We start from the raw sequence: 20,676 nt of genomic DNA, 5'->3' as shown, positions 1-20,676 counted from the left end.
TGATTTTTTTTAAAGTGGGAAAGAACAGAAGAAATTTAATTGAGAGCACTTTTAAAAATAGCATTAATTTGCTCTTTTAAAAATAGCATTAGAGCCAAAAAAATACTAAATATTTAAAAACAACGTATAATAGATATAAAAATTATAACATTTTAAATTTTAATAGACAGTTGTAAAAATTTTCCTACTTCTTTTAAATCGATTAGGTAGGTGTTTCCAGAGATGGTCGTCTATATATATTATCATTCACAATGCCTACATAATTTATTATATTATCTTCTTCTTTAGCTAAAATACTTTAAAAAGTTGTAGGACACATTCGAAATTAGCACAGAAACAAAGAAAAAACCTCACCTAGCTAGCATATAGCAATCTATCTCGAAAAAAGAATATAAAACGGTAACAAAATTATATGAGAATATCACATTTCATTAAAGAGTTCCAGCAACTTCGATTGACCCTTGACTGCGGACCACAGACATGTATCAAGATAGACTAAGCGAGTGTATGTACTTCCCGTGTCCAAACTAAGTTTATGAAACTTACTTGACGCTGGCCTACACTCAGTCCGCGCTTGCAGTTCGCCAAGGAAAGACGTGAAGCTGAATAAAGTAAAATGCCGAATTGCGCCGTTATAAACTGTAGAAACTCCACAGCTGTGAGTGGCCGAGTTAGCTGAGACGTTTCTTTCCACCGGTAAGTAATTTTCTAATCAGAATATGCACTATTTATTTTAAAATCAAATAAAGAATATCTGTGGAAAACGATCGTGACAAACACGGATACCAAATCATACGAAATACATTGCGGCTTTTACTTGGCACGGTAAAGATCGCGTCGTATGATAACAAGCAATGAATAGCGTCTTCTCATTTTTCTGTTCTCATTTTTCTGTCCAATTTTGTGGTTAGTGATGTTCATTTGATGCAACAGTTCTCGATTCTAATCGATTTTATAATCGAACAGAAAAATGATAATTTGAAGGAGCAATTTTTCAGAAAAAAAGGCATAGATTTTTTTTGTCATTTAATACGACTTGACCTAGAACTTTTAAGTATTTTAATACAAAGGTACTAAAAATAAATATTATGACATGGACGCCATTAGTTAAAGTGTCATCTTGGGAGTTTTTTAAGAAAGTTAGACTATGTTTGTTTTTTCAGTTTTCCAAGTAACCCGAACATAAAAGAAAAATGGATTGATGCAACGGGACATAAAGATTGATTGATTGACAGTTTCATTACTTTCTTTCGATGGCCTCTCTAGTACGTAGTACACGGTAACTCAATGGGCATATGTAAGAAAAAGCTAAAACACATTAGTTTACTTGTTAGAATATTAAAAGGTTTATAAATTTATTTTATCATTCCTCTGTCTATGGTAATTATCATTTTTCTGTCTTGAATCGATTTAGTAATCGATTACGATTCATTTATTTAATTACCTCTTAGACATAGATCTAGTTTGATCTGATTTCTTTCGATTTACTTCGATGGGATAGGACGATACTAGAATCGCCGCGCGAGTGGCGTCCTAATCGATTTAGCGTAAAATGAAATTACCATCACTAAAAAGCGCTCGTGACGTCATAACGCGTCAAGGTCAGTACAAAAAATATGACACGCTTGGTTTTCATACAGATCGCGGTACTTGCGTAGTCTATCTATGTCTGTGCTGCGGACCCTTTGGAACGTATCACGAAGAAAAAACTTCGCCTTGTTCGAGACTAAGTTTAATATTCGAGTTGAGAATTATGCGTTCTTTCCCACGCCCGGAGAATCTATTTAAAGAGCCTTTTAAATATTTTTTTATTTTCTATTCTAACAAATTATTAAGTAATCTACCTTTTTGGATAGATGGATTGTCCATATAGCGATTTTTTAGAGATAAAACTAATAATTCAGAGTTCAATATTAATCATTAAAACATGTAAGTACAACATTTTACCATCATAGGTTAATTATATAGGTACCTACTACCTACTAAATTATTTCTTTATTATTTGCCGTTCTTATATATCTTGTTATATAGTTACTTTGTACATAAACACTTGAATCGAATATCGATAACAAGCATGTACACTTAATTGTTAATTTCAATTTTCAACATTCAAGGATTCCAAAACAAAACTGGTTACCATGACAACAACCTTAGAATATGGTTGCCATGGTAACTTCAAATTGGTCCCATATTCGTAACTACCCTCAAGTTTAACAAAACACTAAAATCCAATTGACATTCGCGAATTGCTATTAACGCACAAAGGAAGTCGGAACTTTGAAGTTATATCACATAATTGTGAATTATAATTAATTAAATTAGCAGGTGCCAAATAGTTAAAATTAATTTTCGGCAAGCACAATTGCCGGTTTTGTAGTTAACAGGTTAAAAATAAAAATATGCTTCTGTTAGGGTAGTTGCATACTTTCCTGATATGTCTTTTCTTTCAGATATTTTTTTAAAGTTCGTTAAAAAGCGCCAAAAAAGCTAGCTTTGCACTGTCAATATCAATTTACACATGATCAAGTTATACATAACATCTATTTATCTACATAAAACATATATAAATAATAATAATTGGACCAAATTGAATAACGCAATCATATCTAATGCCCGAATCGGCAGAGGAAATGAAAATTGTCATCCAAGAGCGGATATTGAAATTGTAAAGTTGGCTGTACTTTTTGCTGTCAAAAGATGACTTCTATTCAAAGTGCAGGAAATAAGAAATGAACTTCAAAGCCCGGCCTTTTCAATTTCTGGCGTTTCATTTTATATTTGCGAGCCTCTGAATGGTGGATTTAATTCGTTAATGGGACAATTCTTGATATAATTTACGGGCGGAGTAATGGGATTATAGTGCCGCGTCTTGTTAGAGAGGTGCCTGCTCTATGCTTGTTTGATCGTTGTACCGAATTTCAAATTACGTTTTCATTATAAGTAATTTCATGTTATGATTTCTTATTGAAAATGGCCCTAACAATGGTAAATAAAAAAGTAGCTCGCACTGAGCGAAATTTAAAAAAAGTGTGTAGTCACACGAGGACATAATATTTTTATAACGTTTTCATTACAACCAAGAAGCTTATATCTAATACACTGGAGATTACAGTATGAACATTAACTTGTAACAAGAAAATATGACCTTGAATGACGCCTGTATGTTTTTTTATTCCTTTCACACCTAACTTGGCAAGTGAGTGTGAAAGGGATAAAAAAACATACAAGCGTCATTCAAGGCCATATTTTCTTGTTACAAGTTAATGCTCATACTGAAATCTCCAGTGTATTAGATATAAGCTTCTTGATTACAACTCTTACCTGTCTACAAAAACTCATATTGAATTCATAAAAACGTTTGAACAGTAAATCATAATAACAATAGACGTGCTTCCTTTCCAGATTATGCTAAACCTTACTTACCACGTGCCTACCTTATTTGTTTATTTATCTATATGTCTTATAAAAACTCAACAAATGGAATCAAACACCCTACCATCAAACTACCAAACATGGCGTCTACTAAATGCGCCTGATCGTATATTAGAGCTATATACATATTCATTATGTATTCCCTCAGGATAAGATTAGCCCGGTTCCATTTGACAAAGTTCCCGGGCGTTCGCGTCGAATATTCGAGAAGGGCGCGGCCACACGATCGGGCTTGTGCAATTTGCATGACGGCGCTTTAACTTGCCTGTCAATAGCTGTTTAAGCTAGTCTATACAAATATTATAAAGAGGAAAGGTTTGATTTTTTGTTTGTTTGTTTGTTTGTATGAATTGAATAGGCTCCGAAACTACTTGGCAGATTTGAAAAATTCTTTCACTGTTGGAAAGCTACATCATTTCTGAGTGACATAGGCTAGGTTTTATCCCGGAAATCCCACGGGAACGGGAACTATGCGGGTTTTTTTTTGAAAACGCGGGCGAAGCCGCAGGCGGAATGCTAGTGTCTTATATACGAAAACTATGGTCAAAGTATTCGTATCATTATTCAGAGCATTTGTATGGGATTTTGAAAAGCGCCCCTGTCGTGCGTAAACGGAACTAATATGTTATATGAAAAAATGAATGTTGAAATAAATATTTAGCCGTTTAAAGTCGTAATATATACTTTTGATTAAGAGTTAAGAAATAAGGCATTATTATTATATACTTCCAAACAGATATTTTTAAATAATTTCTAACGAAAGATATGCATTTATTGCATCCTTTTTCCCAGGTCTATTGGAATGCTGTCCTTTACGTAGGTCATCTGATGTCTATCCATTATCCACTCAGCCATAGACTACTGTTCAGACAGAGTTCAGAATTGTGTTCAGATTATGGTAATGCACTCGGCTTTTATTCCATGGGGTTTAGATATATCTGTTTCAATGTACTAGGAATATATTTATACATGAACCTTAACCCTTTCGGGAATACGAGCGAGATGTTATCTGTATCAATTGATTCGTCAAGATATCATGTTCTAGAGGTAAGAATATTCTAGATATTTGACGAAATACACTTAGTTTGTACTAGCGGTCCGCCCCGGCTTCGCCCGTGGTACATGTTTACGTTTTCTCTACATAAGAACCATCCTCGTACCTCAAGGAATATAATAAAAAAAGAATTATCGAAATCGGTTCAGCCGTTCTCGAGTTATGCGCTTACCAACACATTTTGCGATTCATTTTTATATATAAAGATTACAATTTTTCCTTTAGAGGAACTTATATATGCCTTGTCTACATATTACCTACTAATTTGACAACTCAAGTAAATGTGTCATGCAAATAGGACAAGAAGAGTGATCGTGTAGACGCAGCATTATCAAAGGCCAGATTACTTGTATACAGTAATGTGATTTATCTTAATCCCGGTATAATCACTTTGTCCATGATAATGGCTATTAAGTTTCCTTTCATTCATAAATAAATGCCTGCTCAGTTATGCTCTTTGTAACATTTTGTAATTATTTTAGTACTACTGTTTTCCACCTGCTTTGTTTGCGTAAATATAACAATATTACTTATAAGTATAATCATACAATGATTAAAAACGAAGAAACGCAACATACTAATGTAATCGAAATTAGAACAATAGTTAGTCACAATTGACAGAAAATCTCTCTTAAATTATAAATTTATATTCGTTATCGAAAACGAGGCAAAAACGACAACAAACGAAAGATATAAACAAATTTCATATTATTTTATGAACCAATTTTATCAAACATGTATCCGTTTAGACATCAAAATTTTAATATGTTCTTGACTAAAATATAAATTATGAAACATGATAACATGTTTATTACATACTAAACATGGTTATCGTCTTTAATATTGCAAGTAAACTCTTGGAATGACAGTAAAATGCAGTCGTTTTTGCATCATTACACTTCTATCAGTTGTCATCAACTTTTAAGCGATTCTTGGGCAAAGTTGGGACTCAATCGGGTAGGGCTGCCAACGAGTTTAGTAGTGTATGGATACTTTTTTAATTTATTTTAAGAACATGTCTATTGCAGCAGTTTAAGGGAATTGGTAAAAAAGATTGCAATAATACACAGATACTTCAGATAATAATTACTTGTGATTTGTTAACATTGAAGTTTAAGCTAAATAATGTGTATAACACATTCGTTATAAAAATGATATTTTATGTGAGTATAGTGTTTACTATTTATGTCTTAAATTATAGCACAAACGATAGAAAATCCTTACTTTTATATCAATAATATATAAACACGAGTTGAGTTGTTAGAAAAACAACTCAACCGGTTTTTTAAACTACATCTTATCGAGTAACATAGGCTTTATTTTCCTAACAACCCGAGTCATCCCGGCCTAGCCGTAATAAACAACAAACAAATATTTGCCAGCCCTACAAGATCGAACCTCGCCAGTCCATTTAGCATGTATTGCAGGAAATTGGCGCCAGGGAACGCGTCTGACGTTCCCGTAATAATTAGCAGTAGTTTTGAGTTGCGGGACGCATACCAATACCCGGATATTGAACGTACAAATACGTTCCCGGGAACACTTGTCCTTGGTATTGATATGTGTTTATGTGTGTTTGAGTTGGTTGTGTTTATTGGGTAGTTTTGTGAGGAATAAGTTGTTGTTTTACGTTAATGTGTGACAGATATTCTGTACACATGTATTTCATGGCAATGTTTATGTTTGTGAGAGTATTGAAATTTAGTAATAGTCAATAGATGTACAATTATTACAATGTGTACATTGCGAATGGTAGATATACAAAAAACTAGCAATCAATTTTTTTTAACGGCAGGTCTCTTCAAACATACCACTAATGATTCTGAATGCAATATTTCTCTAATATAGTTTAGAATTTTTACGTATAAAATTACCTTCCTAAATGATTTATTAGGATTGATAGCGAAAAAATGTTTACATAGGTGTAATACAAATCTTCTTATATATAAAAATGAATCGCAAAATGTGTTGGTAAGCGCATAACTCGAGAACGGCTGAACCGATTTCGATAATTCTTTTTTTATTATATTCCTTGAAGTACGAGGATGGTTCTTACGTAGAGAAAACGTAAATACCACGTGTACCACGGGCGAAGCCGGGGCGGACCGCTAGTCTTATATATAAAAATGAATCGCAAAATGTGTTGGTAAGCGCATAACTCGAGAACGGCTGAACCGATTTCGATAATTCTTTTTTTATTATATTCCTTGAAGTACGAGGATGGTTTTTATGTAGAGAAAACGTAAACATGTACCACGGGCGAAGCCGGGGCGGACCGCTAGTAAATAATACAATATAACCTAGTTGTGTGGACCAGATATCTTATATCGTGGTTATTAATTCCCTAACCAGACATTAGGGGTCCCATAAATTATACACACAACATTAACGTCTCAACATATCATATAAATACTCTCTAAGGATCTTATTATTTCACGTGAATTTCTTTATCACCGTTATCATCATTATTATTTACTAGCGGTCCGCCCCGGCTTCGCCCGTGGTACATATTTATGTTTTCTCTACATAAGAACCATCCTGGTACTTCAAGGAATATAATAAAAAAAGAATTATCGAAATCGGTCCACCCGTTCTCGAGTTATGCGCTTACCAACACATTTTGCGATTCATTTTTATATTATAGAAATAAGGCAGTAAGGAAATGTGTTAATTTATTATCAAGGAGTAGTACATAGAAATCTAAATAACAAGACACTAGAAGTCGTAAGCGCGCGTGACATTGTCGCCGCTCAGGTGGTTACCATTCCACAAGTCTGTTCGTCGCTTGGTGGTCGCTTGTTCAGTTGTTTCTGACACGTGCGTGAGTAAACATGGTGTGTTGCAGCATTTCCCAGTGCGGAAATTCTTCCATAAATTGTAATTATACTAATAAAGGAATAACATTTCACCGGCAAGTATTTTTGTTTATAAATATTGCCGTTTTTCCTTAAAATTAAACAATATTTACAAGCAATACGAATGACACAGTCAACCGTTCCTCTCATCACGTTTAGCTATACATTGCCTTTTACTATTGTCAACATCTGACAGGTCGGTTGTTATAACTGCCAGATGTTATCAAATGACAATTACAAGAAGCAATGTACTGCATTGTTAACGATAAAGAGTAAATAGTCGCAAGCTAGTGATGTGATGTGTTAAAATTTTTCGATATCGTAATACGATGTTTTTTTGCGTAATATGACGACTGATGGAATAATTTGATTATATTTTAATTTGAATTCTATTTTATTTTTATAACTGATATATGTATAATTTTTTAAACTAAGTACATCGATACAATCATTTTCGGACAATTTTACTGTCGATACAGAATCACATTAATTAAATATACAATAATGCCATAATGTAAAGGATAGGCTTCGCTTAGGTTGACAAAACTATTTTATGTTAAACTAGCGGTCCGCCCCGGCTTCGCCCGTGGTACATATTTATGTTTTCTCTACATAAGAACCATCCTCGTACTTCAAGGAATATAATAAAAAAAGAATTATCGAAATCGGTCCACCCGTTCTCGAGTTATGCGCTTACCAACACATTTTACGATTCATTTTTATATATAAGAAGAAGATATATTCTTTGTAGATTTCCACAACGCCGTCCTGACATTAAGGACGAATGGATATCCGCGACTGGGAAAAGAAATTGGTTCCCTACAGGCTATAGTAGGATATGTTCAAAACATTTCAAAGAAGATGATTTCAATGTCACAACAAAAAGACGTACATTAAGTAATTGTTATAACTCTTATAATTTTTGGTGGTCTGGCGCGGTTCTGCATCAGGTGTTCGAGATTTTCAAATTTAAACTCTCAGTTTCTAAACCCCCTCCATTTTTTTAAATATATAATGTACAGACACTGTTTTATTATTTGTATATATAGATAAATAAATATTTAAGTACGTAACATGTTTTTATTTCTTATACCTATATGTATAGTCTGCCGTGGGCCCACGAGATGAGCCTACCACTGTATTAAAATCAACAACTATATATTTCTTATTTGTTAACTATCACTTAACTATCGATAACAAGGCTGATGAAGTCTTACATCACTAAAGCGTTGAATGAACGTTCATGAAATTTCAACCTTATTTCTATGCGTTGAGGTTAAAAGTTATATCTATCAAAAATTAACACCCTCTGTTGTCGAGTAGCCGAACTTTTTCGTATTTGAAGTTTCTAAGCAAAAGGAAACAAAACATCTTACGTACCTAGGGATGTTATACTAAAATAAACCGTAAAGTCGTAAGTTAGGGTACATATTAAAATGCGAAATTTATTATTTATGTTAGTTTTCATTAAAACAAAGCTGTCCAATAAAAGGCATAGTTTACTTGTGTGAACTGTCTAGATATCGTTTTAAATGTGTGTATTTTGGCGACAGTGGTTTTCATACTAATTATGACATTATAGCACTTCTATGTGTCTTGTTATTTAGATTTCTATGGAGTAGTATACTATGTATGTCAGTTGACAGTTCTTGATTGCATATTATAAATGCGTTACGCTTTCCCGCTTAAACCTCTCAACTGATTTTGATGAAATTTGGCACAGACAATCTTTAGACCCTGAGAAAGAATATAGGCTACCTTTTATTGAGAAAAAAACACCACGCGGGCGGAAGCCATGAAGTTATATAAAGTTATAAGGATTTAACATAGAGCATATAATATAATAACACATTAAACGCTAGCTGTGCCCAGCGGTTTAACTCGCATTGTTCTACCCTTTCCTATTGGTTTTAGTGTGATGATATATTATATCGCTTTCCGTGATAAATTGACTATCTAACAGTGAAATAATTTTTCAAATTTAACTCGTGGTTCCTGAGATTCTCTTCAGCTTTAATATTTTATTTAAGGCGTATTTACTTTCTTTATCTACCCACATTATTTCAGATTATTTCAAAAGCTTACAAAATCATCGAAGTGTAGTTACATAAAGTACTGAACATACATCGTTCGGAAATCCGCGAGCGAGTACCGACACTATTATATTATTTCCGTTGCTTTATGCTTATGTAACGATAGTTGTTATAAGTTTATCTTATACATATATAAAATTCTCGTGTCACAATGTTAGTCTGCATACTCCTCCGAAACGGGTGGACCGATTCTCATGAAATTTTCTGTGCATATCGGGTAAGTCTGAGAATCGGCCAACATCTATTTTTCATATTATGTACCACGGGCGAAGCCGGGGCGGACCGCTAGTATTATATAACGGAAACTCAGCGGTGGATCGTTAATTGTATTTATTTTTGTATCATTGCTTACATTTGTACATTATATTTTTTGATATATAAGTACTAGCTTTCCACCCGCAGCTTCGCCCGCGCAGTCAAAGAAAAACCCGCATAGTTCCCGTTCCCGTGGGATTTCTGGGATAAAACCTATCCTATTTCCCGGGATAAAAAGTAGCCTATGTCCTTTCTCGGGTATCAAAATATCTCTATACCAAATTTCATGCAAATTGGTTTAGTAGTTAAGGCGTGATTGAGTAACAGACAGACAGACAGAGTTACTTTCGCATTTATAATATTAGTATGGATTCATAGGCTACTATATAGGTACAGAATCCCATTTTTATAGTTGTTTGACCACCTCATTCCTATGTAATAGTACGCAGAGAACCAAGATATCCTGGATTCGATTCCATAGGTACTAAAACCTACTTACTATTAAAGAAAGCTAATAAGCCAGATATATGTTAATTTACCTCATACTAGAAAATGCCTAATTAAGTAAAACCAGTCGCTATCTTGTATATTTATAGCATTTTATTTAATTCCTAATTAAAGTGTACGGAAATAGCAAAGTGAGTGATTTACAGTTTCCCAAGAATGCAGTTCCGTCGAGTTAAGATAAATAGTATAATTATATTACTTTATATGCTTTAATACTCATCTGTTTTAATCAGAAGTTAGTCATCACTACATAGTATAAAACAAAGTTGCTTTCTCTGTCCCTATATCCATATGTATGCGTAACTCTTTAAAACTACGCAACGGACTTTGATGCGTGATTCAAGACGAAGGTTATAATATTTTATTATGTTTTAGAAAAAGCAGGCGTATCCACGGGCGGAAAGCTAGCTAGTAATAAATCATAAAACGCGTACCTTCACTTAAAAAATCACGTCCCCAAAGCAACCGAGTGCATATTTGCTCAATACTCAGTATCGAGACGGCGCAAAAGTACAAAATAAAATAAAAATAAAAATACCGGGAGTGTTTGTGTTGCATTTCAATATTTATTATTGTAAGAACTCGGTGGGAAAATTGAATTCGTAGAAGTGTGGATGACGTCAGCGGGGCTGCGCCTCGCTCGCTGCGTCTTGTGAATTTTTTACAAGCGCTTTTGAAGTTCTCTGTTGGGTAAAATGCATTGACTGCGATGGAGTTTATTCATTTTAGTTTGTAGGTGTTCGTGGTAACAATTATAAATGTATTGATTAAGTATTTACGTTTAGCTTTGAGTTATTATTTAAGCTGTTTTAATTTATTGTGTGTATTATCAAAAATAAATCATCCGCAATTTACTGGTCTCGTCATATATATTTTTCGTTTAACTCACAACTCGACCCAAGATTCGAACCCATAACAGACTACCACTAAACTACTTTACTTTACACTTTAAAATTTTTCCACATTCAAAACGAAATATTTCCTTTTTGCGCACGTAATTTCCGAACGAATTTCGTCGTCCACAAACACAGATGCACATCTACATCTACTTACATCTACGTACATGTACATGTACGGGTAAGTATAGACGTACGTATCTGAATATGTACCCGTACATGTAAATGTACACGTACATGTCTGTACATACAGAGGCGCGGAAGCAGATCCGCCGTTCAGGGATAATTAGTTTGCGAGCGGATATCCGAACGCGGCAAGTTATGTGAGATGCGAATTGTAATGCGAATTATAATTACACCCTTTATATTGTTGTAATTAGGTATATTTTTAATATGTTTATAATTTGGTAATTAGATATGATCGTTTACTTTGTAAATATTTTTAAATTTAGGTCAATTGACGAGAGAAAACGTAATTAATTAAGATTGTAAAAAAAGTAAAAGTAAAAAGGAATAAAATAATGTTATTTTGTTATTGTTCAATTAATAAAAGAAAGCAAGATATGATAAGAGATAAGAATGTATTTGTTTTGTAAACGAAATATAGATACTTAAATAAATAAACACTTTGAATACGTTATATTTTAGTTATTAAGGGCTGATTTTTCAATCCTTGGTTAAAACTTATTCGTAGAATAACGTATTAAACTACCATTTATGAAATGTATTCTAATTGCCAGTATTTGACAGTTTACAGGTGACATTTTAATATTATCGTGTAATACTTTATTGGACGGGTAAGTTTTATCCAAGGATTGAAAAATCGGCCCTAAGAGAAGTGGCGATTACCTTCACTGGTAAGGCCTATGACGTCACACCTTAATCGGAACATAAAACTAAGTAATTTATTTGTTTTCCGTACACAAATTATTATCAGAGCGCGTAAATTCTTACCGTCCATTAGTAGATATACCATCTAAATAAATTTACTTTTTTCTTTATTCTTAATGAACAAAATAATTTATAAGTAAAACCAGTCGCTATCCGTATAAATTTCACAAAATTATAACCTTGGTGCGTTTTTCTTTCAAAATTAATAAATCTATACGCCCTCGCTATGGTAAGGTTTTGTAAGACAAACTAACCAATATATTTAGACCTCTAAGTTGAACGATGTTTCATATATTATTGGGAATAAGTTAAATGGTTTCGATTTAATATATTAGTAACATCTAGACATTAGGAAAACAATACGATATTTTTCCAATTTTCTCTCACTTAATTGGACCCAAGTGTATCATAAATATACCTACATAGAGACAAATCTCATTTATCCTGTGATGTATATGCGAATTAGATAATATTTTGCTGTGTATTTTTTTTATTAAAAATAAGAAATTTGTGCGTAATATTATATTGATTTTTTTAAAGCCTCACACGAGTGAAGCAGCTAGCAGTATAAAATAAGAAACAAATGCAAACAATACAGTATTGTATTTGTTTTTATTTATATTTGTTTTATTTTTCATTTGATATCTGAGTAAATCTCTTACGATGTTACCTATGTTCCTATCTACCCACTATACGTATATCTAAAAGCTAAACAATTTACGATGCAACTTTCCATATTTCGAACACCAAATTTCCGTTCTACTTGGCACTTGACACGAGATTTACGAGGCCGGGTGACCTCGCACAGTCAGTGCTAAGATTTATCGGTCTGAAACAATGCCGATTTAACATTATTGATTGAAATCAGTCTGCCTAGACTTAATCGCAAGAAACTGTTAGTGAACTTATAAGTATTTTTAATATTAAAATTTTAATGACTTTAGAGTTTTAAGTATTTATTTAACTAAACACAACAAGGCTATTGATATTAGTTTGACTTGTTAGTTGTTACATCTCATACGGTAACACGAAGCTTTTTAATCTATCAAAAAACAAATTGTATTTACTCAATCAGATGGCTGTTTAGATTCTGCGTGAAATTTCATATTGAGATAGAGAGATTCTAGTTCTAAATGATATGGAAAGATTTTCAAGTACCTATAACACGAAACTAAGACAATCGACCAAACCAGAAGTTATCAAAACAGTAATCAACATATCGATAATCTAACCACAACTCAAAATAAATTTGTATTAACAAAAATTAATGTAATTACGAAAATACACAAATTTGCCATGCATCCACATGCCAGAGGCAATTACCCAACCCCTTTTTAGGGGTTTCAATAACGAGAAATCAATAACAAATCAAGCTATCATTTGGCTAATATTCCAATCTCGACATTAGACGCGTGTAGACTCAATTGCGATCCAATTGGGGCGAATCATATTCTTCGCAGGGGTCTAACGATGCTATATATACATTATTATTTTACATATAATATAATATCTATATTCTTATACTAGCTGTGCCACCCGGTTTCACCCGCGTGGCTCCACTCCTGTTGGTCTTAGCGTGATGATATATAGCCTATAGCCTTCCTCGATAAATGGGCTATCTAACACCGATAGAATTTTTCAAATCGAACCAGTAGTTCCCGAGATTAGCGGGTTCAAACAAAAAAACAAACTCTTCACCTTTATAATATTAGTATTGATAAGTATTCAAGACTTTGCAAAGTTGATTATAAATTACATAACATTATAAGACAAAAATTCCCTAAAAATTCGACGCATTTATGCAAATGTATCCAAAAACAAATACAATTCCGGACCCGGAACAAACATCTTCCTTAATGACATGAGAACATCTCATAACGGCGCATAACGTAGACAAAGTAAAAAAAAACATTATAGCATGAATTAATAACAACGTACACGCATATACCCGCATATATAAGGTAGATATAGTCTTCCCAAACGTATATTTTAACGAACTTACAGAGCCGTAGGAAAAAGAAAAAAATCCCGCTCACGGTTACCTTTTTGACAGTGCATAAAAAAAAAAGAATTTTATAAAGACCTTTATTTAGTTAACTGTAGAGTTGACAAAGCTTAACAAGCCCGCGTTTCGAGCTCAAAGGTTTGTCGCTTGGAGCGTTTTGTGACTATCTGTGAATTTTATTTAGCTTTTTTATACGTTTAAAAATTCACTGTATCTTAGTAACAAACGGCCTTAGGGAGTGACATCTTAGGATCCTCAGCACTCTTTCGCTTATTGCTTTACTTCGGGCCGCTTATTTTGTATTCTTTGTCATAAAAATATGCTATTAGACGGACGGACGGACGTTCCTATTGTGCAGTTAATATCAACGTTTTATTTATTCAAATTGTTTTAAGTGCTTTGTCCGTACAGTACTCATATCATGTATGTATTTTACCCAAGTCATTTTAATGTTGAATATATGCTATATGATATACTGATTTAATATATTTTTTTTAACTAATGTGACTGTGTGTGTGTGGTCTAACGATTAACGATTAACGAAACGATTTTACGATATTTCAGTTTGAAAATAAATAATGGATTTACTGAAAATTTTTATATTATTGAAGAGAACCATCCCCGGATTCAATGTAACACCTTTCATTCACATTATCTTTTTTATTTAGCTCGAAAGACTAGTTTTTAAATTTTAATAAGGATAACTCCGGTTACATTATTACACATTATCTTGAAAACGGCGAAAGGAAACGGTTTTAACTTTTAAACGGTTTTAATTAAGTGCATATTGCGACATTCATTTCTTATGTTTAATAAATATTTACAACTAGACACAAACGTGCATGGAAACGTATTAAACTACACGCGACAACCAAAATGAACCCTCTTTCTACGTAACAGAGCCTATATTCGCGTAAGCGCAATAAAAAATTTTAGTGCCCCATAAATTTACACATACATTTGTTTGTAAAAAAGAAACCAGTTTTATTCTTTGTATGATATATTCCATTCATAAAATGGAAAATCCGATTTCGTTTCGGCCATTCATATTTTTGTCTCGTTCCCTCTGATGGGCCGTCGATATATGCGTCCCTGTTTGGTGAATAGATTAATATTAAGTTGCTTTCGGTGTTCGCAATATATCATACGTCTACGACTTTACATAAATCGCATTAAGAGGTAAAATATATCTATACATTAGGCCCAAAGTTGAAAGGAATACCATCTTATAGATTTCATTCCAAAATATGTTCTGAATTATGATATAGTTCGCAGAAATATTTTTGCGAACATTAAGAGGAAAATATCTATTTATCAGCAGGAATGATTTATTAAAAATAACTATTTCATCTAGCAGAACCAAACATTTCTTTTTACTGAATTATCCTCTATTATTATCGTTTTTATAAAAGCTCTACTAGGTACAATTGCAAATTATTCTGCATTACATCCTGCAAAAAACAAAACCCATCCAAATCCTCGAATGGCCAATTCGTTTACATCCATAAAGAATCTCGTTCCAACCCGTCACATCGCATTACCCTCTTTAACGCAGGTGAGGTCGGGTAAATGGATTATTATCAGGTGCCCGCCACGCTGGCCACATGAGATTAACGTTATTTCATCAACGGTGACAACGTTCGCTCGTCTATAGTGTATACTAGCTGATTGTCCTGGTTTCGTCCGGGTTTTAACGGATAAAAATAGCATCTGTAAAGATAGCATTCTGATGGTAAAATGCTTAAAATCGATCAAGTAGGTAGTTTTTTGGTTTAATTGTAACAAACAAAAAAATCTTTCCTCATTATAATATTAATATAGATTTATATTTTATACCCGGTATCTCTTCCCGTAGACCGCCTCCTTGGTACAGTGGTTGGCGCTTGAGCGTATAACCGAGGGGTCCTGGGTTCGATTCCCGGTGGAGACGAAGAAAAAAAAAATGTCTCGGTCTGGCAGGACACAGAAGGCTGATCACCTACTTGTCCCTAAAGAAAATCGATCAGTGAAACAGATGTATGAATAATGCATCTGCCCCTTACCCCACTACGGGGACACGGGACTTCACAATCTCTTCCCGTACAAATGTCAATATTACCTCAATAAAAAAATATAATCATGCGTTTTTTTATCTCTTTCACTTTCAAGTAAGTAAATAAAAAATGAAATATTCTTTTACATGAAACTTTGTAAATATGGTTCTACAAACTACATCATTGGAAGAAATATATCTATACTTTATCTAATAATAATTGGCTAACCCATCTCGCCCAGCATACAATCTCCACGATTTACCCTTTGTGCATTACACACATGTGCTATAAAACTACAAAGCAAGACTCCCTTACAATAAACATTTAATTCATGTGCAAATGCTTATTTTTACGGCCGCGATCAACATTCAAACTACCATTGAATGCGGGCCCTGAAAGCTTTTGCCCTTTGTAGACTTTTACGCCGCTTTCCGTATTAAAAAGCTCTAACGCAGACAAAAATGTCGCTCTTTTTTTATGAAAATGACTATTTTCAGCGGCTCGTGCTACACACTGTGCGCTCGGATCGTCGGTTGTTTTTAACTACAAAGATGTGAATGATTTTGTTGAGATCATTCGACTCTGAATGTTTAGACTGTCATTGAACCTTATAAGAATAATCAAACGTAGCAAAAACACGCATAAACGATTCAATTACATTCGCAAAATAATGCCGCACATTCCTTGCCGTCCTAAACTATAAGGAAGAATGAAAAACATAACATAATATCAAATATAAATTCACATCAGCTCATTCGTAGTGCGTAGCATATTCGTAGACACATCGTAGCCCCTTCGTAGCACCGTTTGTGTGTTTGTTTACGATCCTCTAGTACCTCTGTAATACGTATTTGATACCGTAATCACCCATTAATTCTTACGAACCGCTCTGCATTTACATACGAATACGAAAAAGGAAATAAAAAACTATGTTTTTATCAACAAAGTTAAGTAATAACAGGGTTGGCCCGTAAAACAATTTTGGTATAGTGAATTTACTGTTTGTGCGTCGGTTTATCCGAGGCATTTATCAATGTGACAACCCTATTGTGCTTTCTGTTTTAATACATTCCATTTAAATTTTGGATACGGGTTACGTTGAATGTTTTATTTACGAGAAATGTATATTATTTAACTATTAAGCAATTGTTTCAGATACAAAATTGTAACCAGTAAGTAAATGAGTTATTTTATTTATTGTTTACTTTTTCATGTATTCGTTAGAAGAATATTTTAAGTCTGCTATATCAAATTTTAAAGAGCCTACCATGCTTTATTACACAAATTTTTTGAAGGCGAGTCTAGGAATACCGTCATGTCATGGAGTAAGGCGGTGATTTTGGTATCTTTGAAACTTGCCAAAGAAGTTTCTCTCCTGACACGTGTGCTCGGCACATACGCAAATTTAACAAAGGAATCGAACCCAGAACCTCTCGATTATAACAAACACTCACTAACTACAAGGTCGAGGCGGTCCCAAATATACCATAGATAACACAAGTACACAACACCCCGATATAATCTCCCAGCGATGTCTTCAAGGAGCTTATATAGATAATACAAGAGTTAAGCCGAAGTATCACATAATGCAGGGGCAGCCTTTTACATGGAAACCTTATAAAATTTAATTTTGTTCGAAGAAATGGACGCATTATGTTAAAGTCGATAAGCGTTTATCGTCATTCAACGTTTACTTTAATAAGATTATTAAGGCGATTTCTTCTTATTTTATTTACTTAAGGCCAAGTTGCTGACTACTATTGAAGTTTTAGAATCGATAAAGTAAATTAGATGGTTGGCTAAATAACTAAAATGTTTGAGACATTAGTAATTTAAAAAAGAATCACTTTACAGTCCAAGATTCTGAAAAAAGCAGCTACGATTAACACAAGAATATTTCAAAATCAATTAAGTAGTCTAATTTCATATTAGTTAATTTGTCGCTATATCATATTTAAATAGATTCAAAATTCAAAACTCAAACATTTATTTATTCAATTAGATTTCTTCTAACGCACTTTTGAGTTGTCATATTTTTTACATTTACATTCAAGCAATTTGTAGCAATCACTTTTATTTCTATTTATAATGATATCAGGAGTATCAATGAAATACACGCCATACTTAACCAAAAACGCAATCACGAACACATGAACTGCTCATACAATCTAATCTGCTAATCGCATAAGTCACCTGCCCGCATCTCACAATAGCGCAGACGTACAGACACACAAACATTATCTACAGACCCATTGTGTCTCTGACAATGACAGGTACCTGTCGAAGCGTCTATATGCCAGTATACAATAAGCGACGCATATCAATGTTATTATGTGTGATGGATCTTGTAATAGCTTGTCAAATGCAATGTTTTGTTAAACTAGCCGTTTAGCCCGGTTTTGCTCGGGTTAACCCGGGATAAATAGCCTATGTTACTAGGTAAATATGTAGAGTTTTCCTTGTGATAGAATTTTGATAATCAGTCGAGTAGTTTTAACGTTAAATAGGTACAAAAATACAAACAAAACATATCATTTCTTGTATAAAATACCTGCAAGTTTAGATAATAACTAATTATGTGCCGGTAAAGTTCACAAACGTGTAATATAATTTAGGATTCTATTTAAAAAGGAACGCTTGAATTTCTTTGAGAAATTACGCGAGATTTTATTACGTTCTCTCCGGAAAGGTTAAGTGCTGTTTATAAAGAAGTAATTACGATTCAAAAGATTATGCTTTACAAGACGTCTTTAGCTAAATTAATGGCTTAATCTAGTTCTTATAAAAAGCGCCCATATCTTGAACTTATAGTAATAAAATTTACTATTATATCACTTGTGTTTTGTCCACTATTTAAAAAATTTACTTCCACAAAACTTTAAAAATATGCCATTCAAGAAGTTAATTAAACGGCACTATTAGCCTAGTCTATAAATTAACTGGCTGATTTAACCATTTAGCTGCGACATAGAAAATATAGTAAAGATCAATTTAACCAATCATCTGCGACAAAGTAATTGAAAACGTTGATTTAACCAGTTGGCTACGACCTAGATACTTTAACGACTGATTCAACCAATCATCTGCAACACACTCACCACTCTCAGAGACGGATGACGGCGACCGTTCCGCCGTGGACACGCCGGACGACGACTCGAGCGACGACAGCGAGTCCGCCCGCGTCGAGTGCGCGTGCATCGAGCTCTCGGATATCGAGCGCGTGACGTCACGCGACGCGCGCAGTTGCGCGAGCCGCCTTCGCAAGTACCGCTGCTCGCGCGCAAGCTGCTCCTTGTGACTTGTGTGCCGCTTTTCTCTTTCTTCTAGACTCTGCGAATTAGTGGTTGTGTTAAGTGATACTGTATGACACATTATTAATAGGTGTGGAACGTATAAATTAGAGAGCTGCTGTGGTCATTATACAATCTTCTCCTTTGCGAGATATTTTACTTTTTTAGAGGAAAAGAACAAGCAAACAACACATGGCTATGCTTCATACTATTTATTGGCGCTAGCCGCATGAGTTACATGTACCTACATACAATCATTTATAACATCCTTCAACCACAATGTAAGCATCTAATAACTGTATTAGATGGTACGAAAATAACGATGTCATCGCGTAACGCTATAATATCACATTATTTTACATTTAAGAAGAGCTACGAAACGTCTTTAGTAAAATAATATGAGAGCTATTTTTTAATAACAGCCTGAAATTCGCTTGGAGAAAATATGCGCTACTTATAGCATTTCTTACCCGCTTTAGAATATGATCGTGATATTTTAAAACAAAATCTATCATCATTTGCTTTGAAAACTCTATTTCTGAACGAAAAAAGCAAATCAATACACCAAGAAAACCATTCCAATTCGACAATAATCCATAGGAACTTGAAAAATAAACAAAAAGTTCCGTGTATTTCAACTTAGACACGTTACAATAATTTATTCAAGCGTCCACATTGAGAGTATTATGCAAATCTGCGCACTATGTAAATGAGGAAAAACTAGATTATCCGTACGTTATTCAATTACGTGGTCGAATATAATTTATCGAGCGTTAGCAGACGCACTGCGGTGTGTCCGAGGTCTTTTGCGCCCTCTTCACAAAGGGCAGCGTTGGGCGAGCAGAGGCAATCACGATAGTGTAGATCGCAGAGGGCCTAAATGTCTATGATCGGCCGTCATTGAAGATGTTTATTCATAATCCCCGTAATGGCGGCAAACATCGACGATCATTTGTTGGGCCAACGCTGCCCATTGTGAAGAGGGCTCATTATAATCTTAACCAGCCAAACGTGAGTAATCGTACCATTGTCATTTCGGAAACTTCACTGACCCGTCACTAAGAGGTGTTTTAAGAAGCTTAGGTTTTATACGAATTTTCGTATTAGTCGAAGACTTGTGAGAAAGGACAATGCCCACCTTCCATACATTTGAAAACCTGATAAAGAAAGTTTATGTATAGACCGCAAGTATAGCAGGAATACTGCGTGCTTGATTAGGGAATAATTCCCTGTTTTCACTTTTACCAGTTAAACGCCAGGAATTTTAAAAAATACGAATTACTACTTTGTAGGTTAGGAATTGTCGCGGGCAAATTATCAACACAAATAGCTATGGAAATATGTAGGCAGTACATATGTACCAAG

General features: G+C 34.0%; 1 protein-coding gene across 2 annotated transcripts in view; it reads right to left on the bottom strand.

Moving 5' to 3' along the window:
• LOC149482654 (max dimerization protein 4-like) overlaps positions 1 to 20,676 on the bottom strand; it is a 284,159-nt gene that overhangs the window by 6,796 nt on the left and 256,687 nt on the right. For both annotated transcript variants that reach the window (XM_089703317.1, XM_089703318.1), the window contains exon 5: positions 19,120 to 19,351. In XM_089703317.1, coding sequence (XP_089559443.1) covers positions 19,120 to 19,351 — 232 coding nt within the window. The remainder of the gene's footprint in view (positions 1 to 19,119; positions 19,352 to 20,676) is intronic.

Source organism: Colias philodice, chromosome 14, assembly GCF_061535455.1.
Source record: "Colias philodice isolate Cphi_HAF_F1 chromosome 14, ilColPhil1 Martin Lab GWU primary, whole genome shotgun sequence".
Taxonomy (NCBI): domain Eukaryota; kingdom Metazoa; phylum Arthropoda; class Insecta; order Lepidoptera; family Pieridae; genus Colias; species Colias philodice.
The sequence above is the reverse complement of the archived record's forward strand: the minus strand, read 5'-3'. Positions and strand labels throughout refer to the sequence as shown.